This window comes from Pelobates fuscus, chromosome 6, assembly GCF_036172605.1.
Source record: "Pelobates fuscus isolate aPelFus1 chromosome 6, aPelFus1.pri, whole genome shotgun sequence".
NCBI classification, from domain to species: domain Eukaryota; kingdom Metazoa; phylum Chordata; class Amphibia; order Anura; family Pelobatidae; genus Pelobates; species Pelobates fuscus.
In genome coordinates this window covers 183,728,620-183,750,319 of record NC_086322.1, presented here as the reverse complement: position 1 = coordinate 183,750,319, position 21,700 = coordinate 183,728,620, and the positions used below count along the sequence as shown (strand labels likewise).

At 42.6% G+C, this 21,700-nt stretch overlaps 1 protein-coding gene across 1 annotated transcript in view; it reads right to left on the bottom strand.

Annotated features, from left to right (window-relative positions):
* Positions 1 to 21,700, bottom strand: part of GUCY1B1 (guanylate cyclase 1 soluble subunit beta 1) — a 97,399-nt gene that overhangs the window by 31,960 nt on the left and 43,739 nt on the right. Inside the window, exons 3-4 of the mRNA XM_063458554.1 lie at positions 4,463 to 4,563; positions 2,507 to 2,625 (exon numbers count right to left, since the gene is read on the bottom strand). Of these exons, the coding sequence (XP_063314624.1) occupies positions 2,507 to 2,625; positions 4,463 to 4,563 (220 nt within the window). The remainder of the gene's footprint in view (positions 1 to 2,506; positions 2,626 to 4,462; positions 4,564 to 21,700) is intronic.

Here is a 21,700-nt window from a genome sequence, read left to right as displayed (position 1 = left end):
CCCTGAAAAAAAGATTTTGAACGTGTAGAAGCTTTAACATGCATCCTTGTAATCAAGAATAAGAGCAAACTGGAGGAGTTATCCACTAAAGTGTGTATTGTCAGAAATTCAAAGTCAATTTAAAATTTTAGTCTAAGAAGCCAAAAGAGTTGAACTGAAAACATCTAGATTAAATGTCAACTATGTTTTTAGTTCAGCTATTGTGCTTAAAATTCCAAATTCATCTTGAATTCAATTTGAATTCACAGCAATCGACTCTTTAGTGAATGATTTCCTAAGAGCGTTTTATATATATATATAAAAAAAAGAAAAAGATTATGCATTTCCAGGACATGCGCATTGCATACTTTAATTATAGTCAAACATAATTTCTCATAGGACCATGTTCCTTAAAACCCAACATCCTGCTTACTATTCCTCTCACCGACTGCACCTTATTCCTAGAAAGGAGACTGCAACCTGTTTCAAGTGTACACACGTGAGGGCAGACCTGTAACACTGTCTGTGGCAGTGCGCTTTCATCCAATCTTCCTGGGCCAAACTAAACTCATACTTAGATGGGTGGCATGCCCACTATGACACTCTCATCTGAATTTTTGACATCAGGAACCGGTTACCAGGTCATCCCTTAGCTAACAAACGATTCCTTCTTATCATTGCAGCTGTGGGTCGCAAAACCATCTTTCAGGTCTGACACCAGCTGAATGCATACACTTTACAATTGTTCTTAACAAAACTTACTTTCGTATTTAAAATGGATTGGCTAGACACTCTGAACAATAAAGAACTCCTTGCCATGAAATTTCTTTTGACATGGTGACTAGATCAGGGGTGGGCAATCTGCGGCCCTCCTAATGTTTTGCAACTACATCTCCCTTGATGCTTTGCTAGCATTATGGCCCTAAGAGCGTTATGGGAGATGTAGTCCAAAACATCTGGAGGGCCGCAGATTGCCCACCCCTGCTCTAGATGATTATTTTAAAACCAAGGTGGGAACCACTTTGGAGTACACAGCATGGCTCTAGGCCAGGCCTGTCCAACCTGCGGCCCCCCAGAGGTTGCCGAACTACAACTCCCATGATTCTTTCAATGAAACAAATAGCCAGGAAATCATGGGAGTTGTAGTTCAGCAACATCTGGGGGGCCGCAGGCTGGACAGCCCTGCTCAAGGCTGAGGTGGTGGCAGGTCATGACCCCTTAGACACCATTATTAGCTTGAGGTTACTTATCTTTAACCACAGGCAATTTCCTACATTGTTTTTTTTTGGTGGGGGGAATGGGTGGGTGTGACGATATGGCAAGCTGGCAACTACTTTACTTTGTTATGTGTTCACATATTTAGGACTCTTGTTTCACCATTTATATTTGTTGCTTAACCGAGTATTTGCAGTGCCTTATTCTGCTCTTATTTGTTTGCATTTATACTGTTGCATATCCCAATGTTATGTACTTCAGATTCTTCAGAACAATTGTTGCACACATCTTATTTGCTACAGGACCTAGTTCTTGACCCAGGATCTTGGTTCTAGTACTATACCCTTATGCTAAGGTCCTGGCTGTGCCTATGACGATATCGGGCAGTTGCTGTGACTCAGTGTGTCCTGTATCTTGGATAGGGGTGACTCTACTAAAGGGTACTCTGCTACCACATTACTGGACAACCTCAGTTTCCCTCCCACTATCTGGGAGGTATGCCCTCCTCTCCCTTATTTATTTTCCGCCTGCTACATATATTTACTAATGGCTGTGTCAAAACAGACAGTTTTGGTTACTGACAATAAAATATTTATTCAATTATTTTATTTATTCAACCCTTAATTTGGACTAAAATTTATAAGTTTGGCACCACATCTCACTACTTATTGAATAAACCCCTAAACAATGTGTGAAAAACTGGGTCAAGCAATCAGGAACAAATATAAAATAAGAATAAAAACCTTCAGACAGACATATTTATGGTTAGATGGCTGGTATCCTTGTGACTAAGTTAGCTAAGTAAGATATTGTATTTCTGAAAAAACGATCTTCTTACGTGAAAAAAAAAAACTATGAAAAAGTGTGACAGTCTAACAAATCTGGCAATATACAATTCTTGTTTTCATGCCACGTTCTCTGCCAACTACTGTCACATTCCAAAAACAAACGTCTCACAATTCATTTGAATTAATGCTTAAACACAATGGGCTTTTTCTAACGCAAAGCTTAAAAGCTCACATGGGACTGCTTAAAAGCATGGCTATTGATTTTGTGTTTCTTTTTTTCAGAACCATTATTGATTTATTTTAATGCTTAAATAACAAATAAGATATGGCTGGGCTCTTGATTTTATTGTTGTGGTCAACATAAAGGATACTAATGTCAGATAGTGGTATAAATGTTACCAATATTTCACATGTATCAGTTTAACTTGCAAAATAAAACAGACCAATTTATTGTTGAAAAAAATGATTGTATTATGTTTATTAGCAACACACATAATGCAGTTAGAAATCAAAAGTTGTCTGACCTGCAAAAATTCTCTAACATTGGATCCAAGGACTCGCAGGATTGTATCATAACCAGATTCTTGGCAAAAAACAAAAAACATCTTTCCAAACATTTGGAGAATATCTCCAGCATTGAGATCTGTAAAAAATTCAGAAAAACAAATGAGCTCATCTTATCTGACGTCCTATGAGAGAAAATAAGACTTACTATGTACAAAGGTTGCACCAAGTGTACACAGGCTGTACTTAAGTATATAGTGTGAATTTTTGAAAATATGATTTTACACACATTCAAAGAGATAATCAAAGTTTGGGTTAAGAAACATAACATTTGAATAATTACATTTTTCAATTAGACAATATCTGTAATAACTGATAAGTACTGTCTGCTTTGAAAGCTATGTTCAATGTATAGCAATTCCTCATTGAAGGGGCAAGTTAGACATTATAACCTTTACAGATCATTGTGGTGCTTATTCTGCTATGAATATATTGGTTCCCCCTGCCTCCAGTCTTGGAACTCTCCCTTCCTAAACACTTCCTGTAAAGAGTAGTCTAATGTTTACACTTCCTTTATTAAAATTATGTTTAATCTTATCTTCTGCTCTGCTAATAGCTTCCTAGACCCTGCAGGAGCCTCCTGTATGTAATTAAAGTACATTTTACAGAGCAGGAGATAAACACTTTTAAATTAATTACATTTGATTGAAAAATAAACAATTTTTGTATGCAGGCTGTGTCAGTCACAGCCAAGGGAGGTATGACTAGGGCTGCATAAACAGAAACAAAAGTAAGTTAACTTATAAATGCTAGTGAATTGAGCAATGAAACTTCAGAGGCATGATCTATTCAAAAAAACTGCTTCATTAGGTTGTGTCCCTTTAAATAATACACAATCTTATTTTTAAATTATCTAGTGTTAATCTGGAGGCTTGACTTCATTACTGATCATTCATTGATGCTAATGATTTCTAATGTTGCTAATCTTAGTATAAATCTGTGAACACAATACACAATTGAAAAACAAGCCATACAATATTGTCACAGAATATGATTGTGAACCTACATATATCTGGCTGCAAAATGGAAATATTAACTTCTATTTGATCATGGATCACGATTCACGATGGAGAACCGCAAACACAGTCACCGTGGCAATCAGTGACATATATTCTCATCACTGCAGCAATCAGGTACGTGTATCTTTTAAGACATTCAGGACCAATCACCCTCTCACACTTTGTTTAAGACGGCTATCAAATTCACATCATCTCCCATTTAATAAGGATACTTTAATGGGTTCAGTGACCTCAACTACACTTGTCTGTTTTGCAGATTTGTGTAGTGTTAACATTTGCTGGATGCTATTAAAGTGAGATAAAAGGAAATAATACATTGTTATGATTTCTTCTGACCAACCGTGGAGTGACATGGTAGTGACTCCTGGCAAAGTGGCAGTGATCTAGGCCTCTACTCTGTGCCAAAAGAGCAAAAATGTACGCAGAAATGTCAAGACTCCTGGCTCTGTGTCATTTCACCAGCAGACTCACTCTTGTGGCTCTCAGCCAAGCCAAAGAAGGCAGAGAGGTAGATTCCTGAATTATCTATAATAAGTATTATATAATTTATTTATATTAAACTTTGTATAATTTACTTATCATTATTGTTTGAAATAATTAAAGAGTAATAAAAATCACTGCAAAAATAATATATCAATGTTTGTATCTGAGTGTGTGCCTATGTGTGTCTGAGTATGCGTCTTTTTATTTGAGTGTGTGCGTACATGTGTGGTGATTTAACCCCTTCACTACCAGGTGCTCTGCAAAAAAAAATCCTCAGAAGGATGACCTTTATTAAAATGCACCATTCAGTGTTTATAAGTGTTATATTTCTAAACACTATAGGGTCAGGAATACACATTTGTGTTCCTGACCCTACAGTGTTCCTTTAAGTAGAAGAACACCATTTGTACTTACTTAGCACTTTGCTTGCTGCTGCCACCAGATCATAGGTTTTGGAGTCTTCATAAATAATTCTGACCAAAAACTGTCCCTCTTCATCAAGTTGTGCTTCTTTCCTGAAACAGGAAAGCATTTATACACTTAATATACCTTTATAATCCTTAATGTGCTGTGCAGAAGGGGCAAATACAAACATATGGCAATTTTTTCCATCAGTAAACTCAGATATCACAAGTAAATGATGACCACGTCATGTATGGGTTATATATGGGATATATGGTGTAAGAGATTAAGACTGTTGGATATGCAAGGTGTAACATCCCTGCAACATCCTTTAGTATGGCCTGTGCATCGTGACACCGCATTCAGAGATCTATGAATACCTATGAGATGTAGACTCTGTGTCCCACAACTCCGATGCCACCAATGACAACCAGTGTGTGCTATGAACATATTGAGCACGCTTACCTCACCCTGCGATCACTTGCAAATATACTCATTATAGTCTGGCAGGCTGCAGGGCTGGCCCACCGGGATACCGTGAAATTTCCTGCTGGGACGCGGCACCTGGGGCCGGACAGACAGCTGGTGTGCTGTCGGCCGGAAGGAGATCTGTGCTGTCTCTGCTCCTCCACCCTCGCGCGCTACTTAATGAGACCGGGGCCGGAATATGACATCATATTCCGGCCCGGTCTCATTAAGTTGCGCGCTGGGGAGCCGAGCAGAGACAGCACAGCTCCCTATTCGCGCCACCATCCGCCCGCCCTGCACGACCACCTAGCATGCCGCCCGCCTGCACAATCCCTTGGCCGGTCGCCCACTGGACCCCACAGGTAGCAATAATGTGTGAGTCATGGTGTGTCTATGTGTGTGTCTGTCATGGTGTGTGTATGTGTGTGTGTATGTGTGTGTCTGTCTGTGTCATGGTGTGTGTGTCTGTCTTGGTGTGTATGTGTCTGTCTTTCATGGTGTGTGTGTCTGTGTCATGGTGTGTGTGTGTCTGTCTGTGTCATGGTGTGTGCGTCTGTCTGTGTCATGGTGTGTGTATGTGTGTGTCATGGTGTGTGTGTGTGTCTGTCTGTGTCATGGTGTGTGTATGTTTGTGTCATGGTGTGTGTCTGCAAGGTGTGTGTGTGTCTGTCATGGTATGTGTGTGTCTCATGGTGTCTGTATGTGTGTGTGTGTCTGTTATGGTATATGTGTGTGTCATGGTGTATGTGTGTGTGTGTGTGTTTCTGTCTGTCATGGTATATGTGTGTGTCTGCGTGTGTGTGTGTTTAGGTTACCAGACCCCTTTCATTGGCAATGGAATAGTGTTTTTACTCACCTTTATTTTCCCCACGCCATGCTGATCTCCCCTCGACTGGCCCTGCCACTATGGCTGAGATCATCAAGCTTGATGATCTCAGCCAATCCAATGTTTTGCCAGAGGATTGTCTGCAAAATGCTACACCAATCAGCATCTCCTTATAGAGATGCATTTAATCAATGTATCTCTATGGGGAACGTTCAGCGCCTCTGAGCAGAGCGTGAAGGCGCTGTATGTAGGTGCTGCACGCTGTGCAGCACTGACACAGGAAGCACCTCTAGTGACCGTCTGAGTGACTCTCACTAGAGGTCAGTGTTTACATTGAAAAGCCTGCAGGGAGAGGCTATAGACACCAGAACCACTACATTAAGCTGTATGTGTGAGCTTGCTTGCGTGTGTTTGTGTGTGTGTGTGTGCATGCTAGTGAGTGAGCTTGTGTGTTTGTGTGCATGCTAGTGAGTGAGCTTGTGTGTGTACATGTGTCATTGGTTATAGCTCTACAAATCGGTGCAAAGTAAAGGGTGGCCACAGAATTTCTAGACAATATTTATAACAAACTTTTCTTTAGGGAGCATGTGTGTGTCAGTGAACTTGTCTGCAGTGAGCATTTGTGTGACAGTGAGCTTGTCTGTAGAAAGCTTGGGCGTGTCAGAGTTTGTCTGTACTACGTTGGTGTGTATACCAATCAGCTTGTCTGTGTGTGTCAGTGAGATTGTCTGTCAGTGAGCCTATGTGTGTGCATCTGTGAGCTTGTGTTTTTATGTCAATGAACTTATATATATCAGTGAGATTGTTTGTCTATGAGACTGTTTCAATGAGCTTTTGTGTGTCAGTGAGACTGTCTGTGTCTGCATGTGAGTAGGCTTACTGTATAATTAAACATTTTACTCTAACTCTAAAAGGACCAATATTTTATATGAGAAAAATAAATATTTATTTGATATATATATATATATATATATATATATCAATATATATATCAATATATATATATATCTCAATTATCTGGGGTGGCAAGCCATGGCCTTATATATCACATGCAACAATATATGGCGCAATGACTTATGGGGCTGGCATAGATTTTTTTTCAGGGCTGCTTTGTATCTCAGTCCGGCCCTGGCAGTCTGGTTAAATCAGATACTGAAGTCCAATGTAAACAGCCCAGGATTCGCCAAAAGGCTACAGAGACCACAGACTTGGGCAACAGGCAGGCAGAGATATCCAAAGCTGCCTATATGTTCCAGGCAGCTGCCATTTTGTTAATGCATATATTTTTACTTTTTCAATCTGGTGCTAATCAATCTGACCAGCACAAAGTGATGCAGTGCTACCCTAAGGCTCCTACAATAGATTTCTCCCTCTCTTGACAGCATTCTCTGCCATCCCTCTCTCTTTATCCTCCCATTATCAACATACAGATCCAACCTGCAATCATATCAGCCAACTCCCAATCACACTAAGCAAACGCCACATTCATTACTTTCCAACAACTACCACAAACAGTCACCACAAACAGACACCAACAACTATAACATTTGGCCTTCCCACACACAATTGCATGCACCCACCCCACATTCACAGAACTCAGCCATCCCCCCCACACATTTATAGCACTCTGGAAACACAATACACATATTCTACCCATATCACACTCAACTACATTTGCACAGAGGAGCTCTGTAGTACATTCATGTGCTCTGCACATAACTGAATTCAATTAGTAAAAATCTATTTGAAGCACTTAAAGGGACACTATAAATGCCCAAAATACTTAAGTTTAATTAAGTGGTGTACAGATCATGCCCCTGCAGTCTCACTGCTCACTTCTCTGCTATCTAGAAGTTAAATGAATGCAGCCCTAGCCACACCTCTCCTGCATGTGACATCTCTAATGTTTAAACGTCTTGAATTGCACAGTGTTTTTAAATTAGAATGTCTTAGCTCCTGCTCTGTTAATTTCCTGCTAGAATCTGCAGAGACATTGTGTAGTAATCAAGTTAAATTCGCAGATGAGGAGATATAAACTTCTAAAGTAAACACACTGCACTGACCGAAAATTAAACCTTTTTTCATGTTTGCTGTGTCAGTCAGGGGAAGTGTGTCCAGGGCTGCATAAAGAAACAAAAGTGATGTAACTCCTAAATGGCAGAGAATTGAGCAGTGAGACTGCAGATCTATGCACCAAAACTACTCTTTTAAGTTGAAATTGTGTTGGTGATTAAAGTATTCTTTTAACACTGTACACTGTATATTACTGTCACTTGCATTGTTGAGGAGATCTATGATACATCCCTACACTCTGCACATTACTAAGTTTAATAACTGTGGAGCTCTGTGATATGCTCACCACACATGTGAGTTTTATTAAACTGTTCAAGTGATTACAGTTGAAAACAGTAGGCATGAATTTTCTTTCATTTGCACTTTTTGCACTTTTCATTTGCTTTTGTATGGTACCCTGAGTTCACAGCTGCTCATCAATAAGTGGCAAATTACTGTATTTATTTATATGTGGAGGGGCGACTCATTGAGGAAACTGGCCTTGTGGCAGCAGGAGGTCTGGCTCTGACTGTGAAATATCTATATGGGCAGTTCACGCCTAGATAACATTGGAGGACAGACCCTCAAATCCACACAGTACTGAGCTAGTAAAGGCCTTACACAATTCCTAGCATACATATATCGAGATACAGCAAACCTATAATGAGAGGAACACAACATTGCATTAAATTCCTGCCTGCTGCATCACTACTGCAGTACTGTAACAGTCATCCCATTATAACCTTAAAAAAGAATATCTTGAAACTGCAGCCAACATCCGCTGTGACAGTCATCTTGTGGTGCTGTGTTTGTTTATATGCTATAAATATAACTGGTAGTCAAATCTATACGGTGCTGTTACTGTTTCATAAACAGAAGTACTAAAGTATGTAAATATGGCTACAAACGATTTCAAACAATTTCAAACTAACTGCAATTCCTCCCAAAATTTTGATTGATGGGGAAAAAAAGATCGTGTGTTAGGGGACAGTGACTAAATGTTGATTTGATTCACAGAACAAGTGAGATGACCATCAGAGAGGAAAAAAATGATGAGCAGCAAAAAAAAAAAATCTATATATTTATGTTCCTTTTCCTCTCTATTGGTTAATTCCTATCAGTTATCTGTGAACGAAATGGCAGGAAGACATATTTATCAGTGTACTGGAAAATATATACATAATATTTACACTGACTGGCCATTTTCGTCCGCTTTTGGTTCATCTGAATAATTTCCCATAAAACAATTGCATGGACAAAATTTGTCTAAAACCAAACGCCACATGGATGAATCCTGACTTGACAGAATTAACATTTTATTTCGGCCAAATCAAATATTTTCGTCATGCTCAAGTCTATTTAAAATTAACAGAAAAAATATTTTGCTGAAGAGATCATGACATAGCGCTGTCCAAAAGTAATAGTAAACAAATGTTATTTAGAGACACTAAACTGACATCCCAAATTTTTGCCTAGATAGAGATCCTAAATGTGAATTGTATCCCTTTAACAATAGAGCCTTTGTAAAGCTAGCTAATGTAGCATCCTAAGAGACTGACAGCCAGTCAGATATCAGTCAGATAAATAATATACAAGGTGCCAGCCTCTGATTGTAAGATTATCTAATTGTAAAGCTAAGGTAAATAGGAAGGCATACATTGAATAGTGTTTCATAATAACAAATTGTCAGGAAAAGTAATCCACAAGCATTATGATGTGATTAAAACATGTTTTTTTTTATTGGATTATAAGTTCAAAGAAGAAAATACAATGCTTTGACCTTAATAAAGTACAGAAGGCCAAAATGTTGTGCTATTTCTTTGTCCATATGATCCAACGACATGTTCTTTTTTTCCCATTACATTGTGATATATGTGAATTATTTTTCCTAACTATATTTTGGGAACTGTGGTATTTTGTGCCATAGTGGTCCGATGGTTTAGCTTCATCTCATTTCTCTTGCTATGGAACAACGTTTGGAATTCATTATGCCTCTTTGTCGTGATTTCAATACCACTCTATATGCTATGTTAAAAGAGCTAATGTAAGCACACATAACTTTTCTTGCCTGGTTCATAACTTCATCACTTAGCAGAATGCATAATTTAGTGCGCAGGGCCGCCAACAGAAATTTTGGGGCCCCTAACTGAGCTCAGGGTCTGGGCCCATGAGGGCCCACCTCCAAGCCCGCCCACAGGGACCGCCTCCAAATCCCACCCACAGGAATACACACACAGACACAAACACATTCACTGATACAAAAAGACACAGATACACACACACACTGATAGATACTAACAGACACACATACTGAAACAGACATACACGCATATAGGCATACATATTGACACACACATACTGAGACATACACATATACAGACACACAGGCATACATAGTGACAGACACACAGACACACATGCATAATGCCATTGAGAAATACACACAGACATACATTCATAGTGACATACAGACAGACATACATACATTCATACTGGCATACAGACACTGACATACATTCATAATGACATACATGCATACAGACACTGACATACATAGATACTTTCATACATACATACTCACATAAATACACACACAATGACATACATACGGACAGACATACGGACAGACATACAGACAGACATATGGACAGACATACAGACAGACATATAGAGACATACAGACAGAGACAGACAGAGACAGACAGAGACAGACAGAGACAGATAGACATACATGGGAGTCGGTGCGGCTCTCCCTCTTCACTGCAGGGCTGTCTCTCCTCCTGCGCGGAGTGAGCTGGGAGGAAGTGACCACTTCCTCCAAGCAGCACTTGCTGCGGCTGCATTTTTTTTTTGTAAAAGGGGCCCTGTCGCGCTATTTCGCGGCCACAGTGCTGACCGGGCCCCTGAAGATATAGGGCCCATCAGGTGGCCCTAAGTGAGTGGGCCACCCGATAGGCCCCATCAGCTGGCGGGCCCCGGTGCAACTGCACCGGCGGCAGTTCCCCGGCTACACGTGGGGCCCGGGCGGCCGGGCCCCCTAGGGCCGCCGGACCGTAACAACCGTCATGGTTGTCACCCCCTGATGGCGGCCCTGTTAGTGCAGTCCACATGCAGCACGTTCCCTTTTAGGAAAAGGCTTGGGAGACCATTATTTATTTAAACGAGCATCCCCACTGAGTGCGCAAGGCGTTTTGTGTACGGGGTTTGGAAGAAAGGCATCTGCAGATTCAGCAGAGTGCCCTGAGTCGATGTCCATAGCCGGTTTCAGCCGATGGGCTTTAGTTTTGCCGATAGCGCTTGGATTCTGCTTTAGGTTATCGGAGCTATTGGATATGGCGGTGCTCCGTTGCGCTGCAGGCTCTGCCCCCATAGGCTTTTTATTTATTTATTTCTAATGAGTAACAGTGATCATCATTAAAAAAAGGCCAATAAATGTGCTTTCTCAGCACAGTCTTCAGAAGATTTTTCTTGAGGAGTCATCCTGTTTATCGGGTTAGATTTTTGGCTTACATTAAACCATGTCATTATTGGATAATATCGGGTTAATCCAGTCAATAATTTTCAACTGGTTTTGCTGATTGAATAGAATACTGGCCTAAGTACAGAGAGGGAGAGTATATGCTGCCAGCAACCCCCTGCACCATTCTCAGGTTAGAGTCAAACAGGTCTTGATCTGTCATGTATCAAACCGTTTGAAATCTGGTTAAAAACTGTCTGTAGTTTTCTCTCCTTTTACCATAATGTACATTCAACCATGAGTGTGATAGGCTGCAGTGCATTATGGGAGATTTTTCCAAATACTTTGAGAGCTGTCTACTACACTCCATGTATGAAAAAATTGAGTTAGAAATATAATAACGTTCTAGATAGTTTGGGACAATTGCTAAAAAAAAAGTTGCAACTCATAATAAAGAACATGAGAGGGAAAGACTTTGGAGCGCAAGAATGGGCTTAATTTACTAAATCTCGCACCTCACAATATTTCATATGAACAAAGAGGGAGACTTTAATTTTCATTTTCGAGGAGTGAGTGGGGCCAAGGGGAGGGCTGTTTAAAGAAATTTTAAATGGTTTACTAAAAACTTTCTGTAGCTGAAATGTAATTTAAAACAAGAACAATGTATCTTTTTTTACACAGACTGACTTGTAAACACATTCACTAATCAGCCACCGCATTAAAACCATCGGTAAAGTGAATAAAATTGATAATATTGTTACAATGGCACCTGTCTAGGAGTGGGTGCTACAATTTGGCTACAGTATATTTGGCTACAAGTGAACAGTCAGTTCTTGAATTTCATGTGTTGCGTGTAGGAAAAATGGGCAAGTAAAAATACTTTGACAAGGGCCAAATAGTGATGGCTAGATGACTGGGTCAGAGCATCTCCAAACAGCAAGTTTTGTGGGGTGTTCCCACTATGTAGTGGTTAGTATCTACCAACAGTGGACCACGGAGGGAAAACCATTGAATTAACGTCAGGTTCATGGGCACCAAGGGTTCATTGATGCACATGAGGAGCGAAGGTTAGCCCATCTGGTTCGATCACATTTAAGAGTATTGTAACCCAGATTTCTGAAAGACATAATGCTGGTCATGATAGAAAGCTGTCAGAACATACAGTGTTCTGTGTCCACCGCTGAAAGCGCCATTAATCGGGACATAAGCATCGAAACTGGACAATGGAAGAAGGCTGCCTGGTCTGATGAATTACGTTTTCTTTTACATCAGATGGATGGCTGGGTCCATGTGCATTGTTTACCTGGGGAAGAGATGGAAGCAGAATGCACTATGGGAAGAAAGCAGGCAGAAGCAATGTTCTGCTGGAAAACCTTGGGTCCTGGCATTCATGTTGATGTTACTTTGACACACACCCCTACCTAGAGATTGTTGAAGATCACAAACACCCCTTCATGGCAATTGTGTTCCCTGATGGCAGTGACTTATTTTAGCAGCATAATGCATTCTGCCACACTGCAAAAATTGTTCAGGAATGTTTTGAGGAAGGTGATAGAGTTCGAGGTGTTGCCCTGGCCTCTAAATTCCATACATCTCAATCCAACTGAGCATATGTGGGATGTGCTGGAACAGCACCTTTTATCCATGGAAGCACACCTCACAACTTGCAAGACCTAAAGGATCTGTTGCTAATGCCATGGTTCCAGATACCACAGGACATGTTCAGAGTTCTCGTAAAAGCTGTTTTGGGGCTTACACGATATTATGGAGGTGGATTTAATGTTGTGGCTGATCAGTGTGTGTTTGTATGTGTATATGTGTATTTGTACATATGTCCATACATATATAAATCCAAATAGGTTATGGTGGGGAAAAATTGTGATTGAAAACCCCTTCCACCAATAAGCAAACCAGTAACCAACCTAATGCTAATGATTTGCATTAACAATGAAACAGTTGTCCATGAGTGGTTCACTGGCTTTGCATCTTTTCCTAAGTTGTGTTTCAAAGCTGTTGTATACAGCAAACACAGACTCAAAGGAATCCATGTTTAAAATGGAATGAGGCAAAAATGTGATTCTTTGTTAAACTAATTTGCATATGCCTGCCCAGAATCCTTTGCGCTAGTAATATCACTGCAGATTTGTGATTTCTATGGGAAAAGCAAGTCTTATGGCTTGACTGGTGTGCAGATTTTTGTTTAACATTGTATTAACTATATATATATATATATATATATATATATTGGACACTACGTTCTGTTTACTGAATGTACACTCTTAATAAATAGTAACTGGACAAGTATCCTAAAAGGCAATTAATAAAAAAAAAAAAACAGGAGATATGAGAGCAGGACGATGACTAAAGAGAGAGTCAATACTGTTTTAGAAATAAAGATATAAATGTGTTTAAAGTAACAAAAATATATATTATCACTAAAGATGACAAAATGTGTGGAAACAATGAAGACAAAGTTTACTATTAAATTGGAATGAAATGCATATTGATGTTGAATATGTATTTTCCATTTGTATTGCAATCGCCTCTAATATATGTAATCATTATCTTTTCCCCTCAACCTCAGGTACAGTGATGCTTAGCAGTGAAATCATAACAGGTGATGTCATGCTGTGATGTCATAAATGTAAATGCTGTTATAACTGCCTGAACATTCTATTTCCTCCAAGATATATCTGAGGTACTGAGAGAACTTCACCCTGTTTTTTGGATGTCCTGCCGTCTCAATGGGTTAGAGTTTTATACATCAATTAAATGTGTCAGAAGACTTGGAGCTTAGCTGCCCTCAATATGATCTGCAGCAGTGGAGCTTCCAGCAGAGGAGAACTATGTTTTGTGCAGCTACTTATATTATCACGTCCTGTTCTATTCTACGGATATTTCTAACCTTGGCTTCTGGTATCCAGTACTCTTTTTACAATTCTTGTTCAGTTTTTCTTGGTTTTCTATTATATGTCTGGTTTTCTTTATGCTGGCTTTTTTGGGTTCATTCATTTATTCTGTTGTTGGAATTCCCAGTCTCCTGGATTCCTTTATATGTCTTTTTTTTTTCTTTTTTGTTGCTACACCCGTTCCTTTGTCGTTTATTCCTTTTTGTTTCAGTCTGCTTCTGCTACCAGTGGTCTCATTTCCTCTGCTCCTTTATTTGCTGGTAAGTGCTGCAGAGGCGGCCCTCTAATTAGGCGGTTTAGGCGGCCGCCTAAGGCCTCGCGCTGGCTGGGGCCTCGCGGCCGCCTAAACCGCCTGTTGGCAGAGTGTGTCAGGTCCTCGGTCAGTGACCGAGGACCTGACACCAGGAGGGGGCCCGGCGGGTTGCCCGGTATGCCGCCGGGTGCGAGGCCCCTCCTGGCTGCCCGGCCACCGCAGACACCGGTCTGCAGCTCCGCAGTCAGCAGAGCTGCAGACCATGTGTCTCGCGAGAACCGGCCAATCAGAGCGTTGCCGCGGGTTACCACGGCAACGCTCTGACATCTCGCGAGATTACATGGTCTGCAGCTCTGTGGCCACCAGACCACCAGGGAGCCCACACTGGACCACCAGGGAAGGGTGACCACCAGGAAAGGTAGGCTCTCACCCCCCTCAGCCTTACCCTCAGCCTCACCACCCACACCACCCTCAGCCTCACTACCCCTCAGCCTCACTACCCCCCACCCTCAGCCTCACTACCCCCACCACCCTCAGCCTCACCCTCCCACCACCCTCAGTCTCACTACCCCCACCACCCTCAGTCTCACTACCCCCACCACCCTCAGCCTCACTACCCCCACCACCCTCAGCCTTACTAACCCCACCAGCCTCAGCCTCACTACCCCCACCCTCAGCCTCACCATCCCCCCACCCTCAGCCTCACTACCCCCACCACCCTCAGCCTCACTACCCCCACCACCCTCAGCCTCAATACCCCACCACCCTTAGCCTCACTACCCCCACCACCCTCAGCCTCACTAACCCCACCACCCTCAGCCTCACTACCCCCACCACCCTTAGCCTCACTACCCCCACCACCCTCAGCCTCACTACCCCCCCCACCACCCTCAGCCTCACTATCCCTCACACCAGCCTCACTACCCCCCACACCAACCTCAGCCTCACTACCCCCCACACCAACCTCAGCCTCACTACCCCCCACACCAACCTCAGCCTCACTACCCCCCCACCACCCTCAGCCTCACTACCCCCACCACCCTCAGCCTCACTACCCCCACCACCCTCAGCCTCACTACCCCCACCACCCTCAGCCTCACTACCCCCACCACCCTCAGCCTCACTAACCCCACCACCCTCAGCCTCACTAACCCCACCAGCCTCAGCCTCACTACCCCTCAGCCTCACTACCCACCACCCTCAGCCTCACTACCCCCCCACCACCCTCAGCCTCACTACCCCCCCACCACCCTCAGCCTCACTACCCCCCCACCACCCTCAGCCTCACTACCCCCCACACCACCCTCAGCCTCACTACCCCCCACACCAACCTCAGCCTCACTACCGCCCACACCAACCTCAGCATCACAACCCCCAACCACCCTCAGCCTCACTACCCCCACCACCCTCAGCCTCACTACCACCCTCAGCCTCACTACCCCCCACACCACCCTCAGCCTCACTACCCCCCACACCACCCTCAGCCTCACTACCCCCCACACCACCCTCAGCCTCACTACCCCCCACACCACCCTCAGCCTCACTGCCCCCCACACCACCCTCAGCATCAGGCACCACCATCCCCCACCACCCTCAGCCTCACCATCCCCCACCACCCTCAGCATCACCCCTCACCACCCTCAGCATCAACCCCCCTCACCATCAACCCTCACATCACCCCCCTCCCTCACACATCACCCCCCTCCCTCTCACATCACCCCCCTCCCTCTCACATCACCCCCCTCCCTCTCACATCACCCCCTCCCTCTCACATCACCCCCCTCCCTCTCACATCACCCCTCCCTCTCACATCACCCCCTCCCTCTCACATCACCTCCCTCCCTCTCACATCACCCCCCCTCCCTCTCACATCACCCCCCTCCTTCTCACATCACCCCCCTCCCTCTCACATCACCCCCCTCCTTCTCACATCACCCCCCTCCCTCTCACATCACCCCCCTCCCCTCTCACATCACCCCCTCCCTCTCACATCACCCCCCTCCCTCTCACATCACCCCCTCCCTCTCACATCACCCCCTCCCTCTCACATCACCCCCCTCCCTCTCACATCACCCCCTCCTTCTCAAATCACCCCCTCCTTCTCATAGTGGGGCCTCATGTTTGAGTTTCGCCTAAGGCCTCATAAAGTCTAGAGCCGCCTCTGAAGTGCTGGTACTTTTAGTCATGCATATCTAGGCAGTTAGGACCAACCGTAATTGGAGTACTTTGGTGCATTGGTGGGCTGCATACATCTTGGCCATTTATTTATGTCTAAATCTCCAATGTTTATTACATATATAGTACTTAGTTATGTCTCCTCTAGTTTTGCCTTGTATCTCTTGTCTTGTTTTAATTTGTCTTGTATTCCCAGTTCATGTACAGTGCTGTCATGACCTGTCCATGTTTCCCTCATGTATTGTGTACATGTTCTGGGTTCTGCTTTCTGTCCTGCTCCGGTTCTGGGTTCTTCTAGTCTTGTCATGTTATACTGTTTGGTGCCTATTCTAGTCTTGCCTTGTTGCTAGTACTAGATACATATCTGCTTAATATCAGCTCCTAGCATCCATTAAGCTGCATCAGGGCCCTGGTATGTGGCCGCACAAACCCTGGTGCTCAACACAAGGGCGTGTGTGGTTAACCTGCACCAGACCCTGATTGTCCATTTCCATGCTGAGACTCTCATCATCATCATCATCTGGCATTAGACATGTGCAATTCGTTTCGGTCCAAATATGAATACGGACAAATTTCGGGCAATAAATGAAGAGACTGACAGGTAAGTCTCTACATTTACCTGTCACAGCACTCTGATTGGTTGGTTTGAAATCCACCAATCACAGTGCTCTGTGTCATTTTCCACAGCGTGGGAAAGTTCTTTGGAATTTTCCCACGCTGTGTAATTTGACTCATAACTCTCTGATTAGTTACTTAAACCACCAATCAGAGAGTTATGAGTCAAATTACACAGCGTGTAAATGTCAGTCTCTTCATTTACCTGTCAGGGCACTCTGATTGGATGGCTTAAACCCACCAATCAGAGTGCTCTGAGCCTAATTGCAAGGCGGGGCAAGGCTTTATAAGCCTTCCCCCACCCTGCAGAGCTCAGTCTCTGCGAAGCCCTCCATGGGTGAAGAAGGATTCTTTTTTTTTTCTTGCGCTCGTTTTTTTTTTTTTTTTATTGCGGCGGTTATTATGTTTTTTTATTTGGCCTTTTTTGGGGCTGAAAAAAGAAGATTTTAGAAGAAAGAAAACATCGAATGGTAAGTTATTTTTTTTTTTTACAGGTTCTTAGTTAAATGTCCCCCCCTCATTATTTTTAGGGTGAGGGGGGTAGGTAGGGGGATATTTTTTTTTGCAGGGGGGAGGGGGTGACTAGGGTTTTTTAGGGCCCCCATCTGCCTCTCAGGGGTGGGGGCCGGGGGAGGACAATAGGTCCCCCCCTATTTGTATTTAGGGCCCCCACCCGCCGCTCAGGGGTGGGGGCCAGGGGGGAGGACATTAGGTCCCCCCCTTATTAGTATTTAGGGCCCCCACCCACCACTCAGGGGTGGGGGCCAGGGGGAGGACATTAGGTCCCCCCTTTATTAGTATTTAGGGCCCCCACCCACCGCTCAGGGGTGGGGGCCAGGGGGGAGGACATTAGGTCCCCCCCTTTATTAGTATTTAGGGCCCCCACCCGCCGCTCAGGGATGGGGGCCAGGGGGGAGGACATTAGGCCCCCCCTTATTTTACTGTAGGGCCCCCACCCACTGCTCAGGGGTGGGGGCCAGGGGGGGAGGACATTAGGTCCCCCCTTTTTAGTATTTAGGGCCCCCACCCACCGCTCAGGGGTGGGGGCCGGGGGGAGGACAATAGGCTCCCCATCGCTTTACGTTAGGGCCCCCTCCCGCCGGGGGTGGCCTATACTTTATTTTTTTTAAACAGTGAGCAGCCACAGGCGGTTCATTGTTTACTAGACATGCCCCTACTCGCGGTATAGCGAGTAGGGGCAAAATGTACTACTACTAAGTCATTTTTACTTAGTATTAGTAAATTTGTCTGAAAGACCAATTTAGGTCTTTCAGCCTTTTGGTAGATAACTCCCTAATACCGTGGGAATTAGGGAGTTATCTACTAAGTGGCTGCAATAGAAGTGCCGAAGTCCCGAAATTCCGAAGTTCCGAAATGCCGAAGTGCTGAAGTGCCGAAGTTCCGAAGATGCTGAATTTCCAAAGTGTCGAACTGCCAAAGTGCCGAAGTTCCGAAGTGCTGAAGTGCCGAAGTTCTGAAGTTGCCGAAGTTCCGAAGTGTTGAAGTGCCGAATTGCCGAAGTCCCGAATTGCAAAAATTCTGAATTTCGGAATGCCGAGCCGAACTGAACCAAAAATTTTCCCCATACACATGCCTATCTGGCATACAGTGGTCCCGGTCTTCGGACCACCACCCGTGACAACCCTTTATCAAATATTGGAGTTTTCAAAAGAGATGAACATCAGTTTAAGTTTTGCATGTATCACGTTGTGAAGACTGCAATGGGGGAGTTTGGATGGTATATATTAACAAGTCTGGTCGGATGTAATAGGTTTAATAATTTTAAATTAGTTTCTAATACAGATAGATTATGAATCAGAGGACTTATATTTTGGAAAAAAAATTGGAATAATTTATGTCACTCATAATATGAGTAACATAAATTGTAAGACTATCTAATTGTAAAGCTAAGGTAAATTTATGTCACTCATATGTCTAGAACAGTTTCCATATACACTTCCCATTTCCTAAAAGTAGAGGTTTGAGTATTTGACTCATTCTCATTGATAATTTTGATTTAGAGGCAACGTTTTGTATTTTTTTTAGTAGTAAATGTCTTCTTTTTTATTACAAGACTTTTTCCTTTATGTTATAAGTAAAACATTCTTGGCCCTAAGATATCTTAAAATATTAGAAATATATTTTCCCAAATATATGAATTATTGTTTCAACTGGTTATATATATAACAAAATATATACAGTCCTTGCACTCACGCTTCATAAAAAATTGCCGGGTGCTAGGAATTCAGGGAAGAAAATTTAGTTCTCAGGTAGTATTCAGCACTCAAAGTATTAAAATTCTGAAGTTTATTAAATTTCCATTAAAATAAGATCAACGTTTCAGTCCCACTTGGGACTTTCATAAGGATCAGTCATAGATATATATATGAAGCAAAAAACAAAAAAGTTATTGTGGTGAACAATTGGGATTGAAAACCCGTTCCACCTGAAGTCTGTGGATAGTCAATACAATGTTAAACAAAAATCTGCACACCAGTCAAGCCATAAGGATTGCATATCCCACAGAAATCACACATTTTCAGTGATGTTACTACTGCAAAGGATTCTGGGTGGGTAAATGCAAATTAGTTCAACAAAGAATCACATTTTTGCCTCATCCCATTTTAAACATGGATTCCTTTTAATCTGTGTTTGCTGTATACAACAGCTTTGAAACACAACTTAGGAAAAGATGCAAAGCCAGTGAACCACTCTTTCCTCACAACTTTTTTGTTTTTTGCTTCGCAAGTACTGCCAAGCCTCAATAGCAAACCAGTAAACTCATGCTGATGATTTGCATTAACAATTAAACAGCTGTCCATGAGTGTCCAGTAAGGTATTGTCATGCACGAAAAAGGGCATTCATTCTCGGGACGAGAATATCATTTTGCCTCTTTATAAATCACTGGTAAGACCACATATTGAATATGCTGAGCAATTTTGGGCACCTGTTCTAAAAAAGGATATTATGGCACCAGAAAAAGTGCAGAGGCGGACTACAAAATTAATAAAAGGAATGGAACAAATCAGCTATGAAGAAAGGTTAACAAATTTAAACCTCTTCAGTTTAGAAAAACGTCGCCTGAGAGGGGATATGATAACATTATACAAATATATTCTGGGCCAATACAAACCATTGTGTGGAAATCTATTCACAAACCGGACTTTACATAGGACACGAGGTTATGCATTTAGACTGGATGAAAGAAGATTTTGTATAAGGCACAAGAAAGGTTTTTTTTTTACTGTAAGAACAATAAGGATGTGGAATTCTCTGCCTGAAGAAATGGTTTTATCAGAGTCCATACATATGTTCAAACAGCAACTAGATGCATACTTGCAAAAACATTCAACAAATATTCAAGGATATAATTTTTCAATTTAGGGTAATAGCTGCTTGATCCAAAGAAAAATCTGACTGCCATTCTGTGGTCAAGAAGGAATTTTGTCCTCTAGTTTGTTGCAAAATTGGAAGTGCTTTAAATTGGTTTTTTTTTTTTTGCCTTCTTTTGGATCAACAGCAAAAAACAAATGTGAGGAAGGCTGAACTTGCTGGACGCAAGTCTCTTTTCAGCGATGTAATTATGTAACTATTGTATATTATAATATATATATATATATTAGTGTGTAATTTAATTGTATGTGTATTTTTACATTAATATATATATATATATATAGATATATAGATATATATATATATATATATATATATATATTAATATAAAGATACACGTAGTATGACATAAGATATATGATATATATATATGTATATATATATACACAAAGAGATGTGGCTGCACTCACGGATGTTCCTTTAAAACTTAACTTTTATTCGGTTCCATAAAACAGATCGACGTTTCAGTCCAACATGTGGATTTTCATCAGGATCATATGAACATTAACAAAGATATTGTCAGGGTACCTGAGGTCTCTACCTCTGGGAGAGGTAGAGACTTAGACGTCTATCCATCCGGGCGGTCTGTTTCCCATGTTCCTCGCGGTCCACCCGGTCACATAAACGCCGGCCGCGAGGGAGTCACTTCCTTTTGTAGCATGACGTCCGGAAGTCGACGTCATGACGCCAACCCGGAACGACTTGTCACTCAATTGTTTGGAGACTAATCAGGACTCGTCGGAGGCGTGTCTACCCCTCTGAGCCAGGGTATTTAACAGTGCTTCTCTCATTTGCTCATTGCCCTGTCGTGGTTCTAGCCTGCCTAGTCACACAGTGCTCTGGTATTTTCTGTTATCCCTTTGGTTCCGACCCGGCTTGTTTGACTTACTCTGTTTACCTCTGTTATCCTTGACCCGGCTTGTTCCTCGCTTACCTGTCCTCTCGTTCCCTCGACCTCGGCTTGTCTCTGACCATTCTCTATATTCTCTGTACGTTAGTCCGGCCATTCTAAGGTCCGGTATACGTATCCTGTCCTGTTTGTACTCTGCGTGTTGGATCCCTGTCCCGATCCTGACATTACGACAGGGCCAATGGATCCTG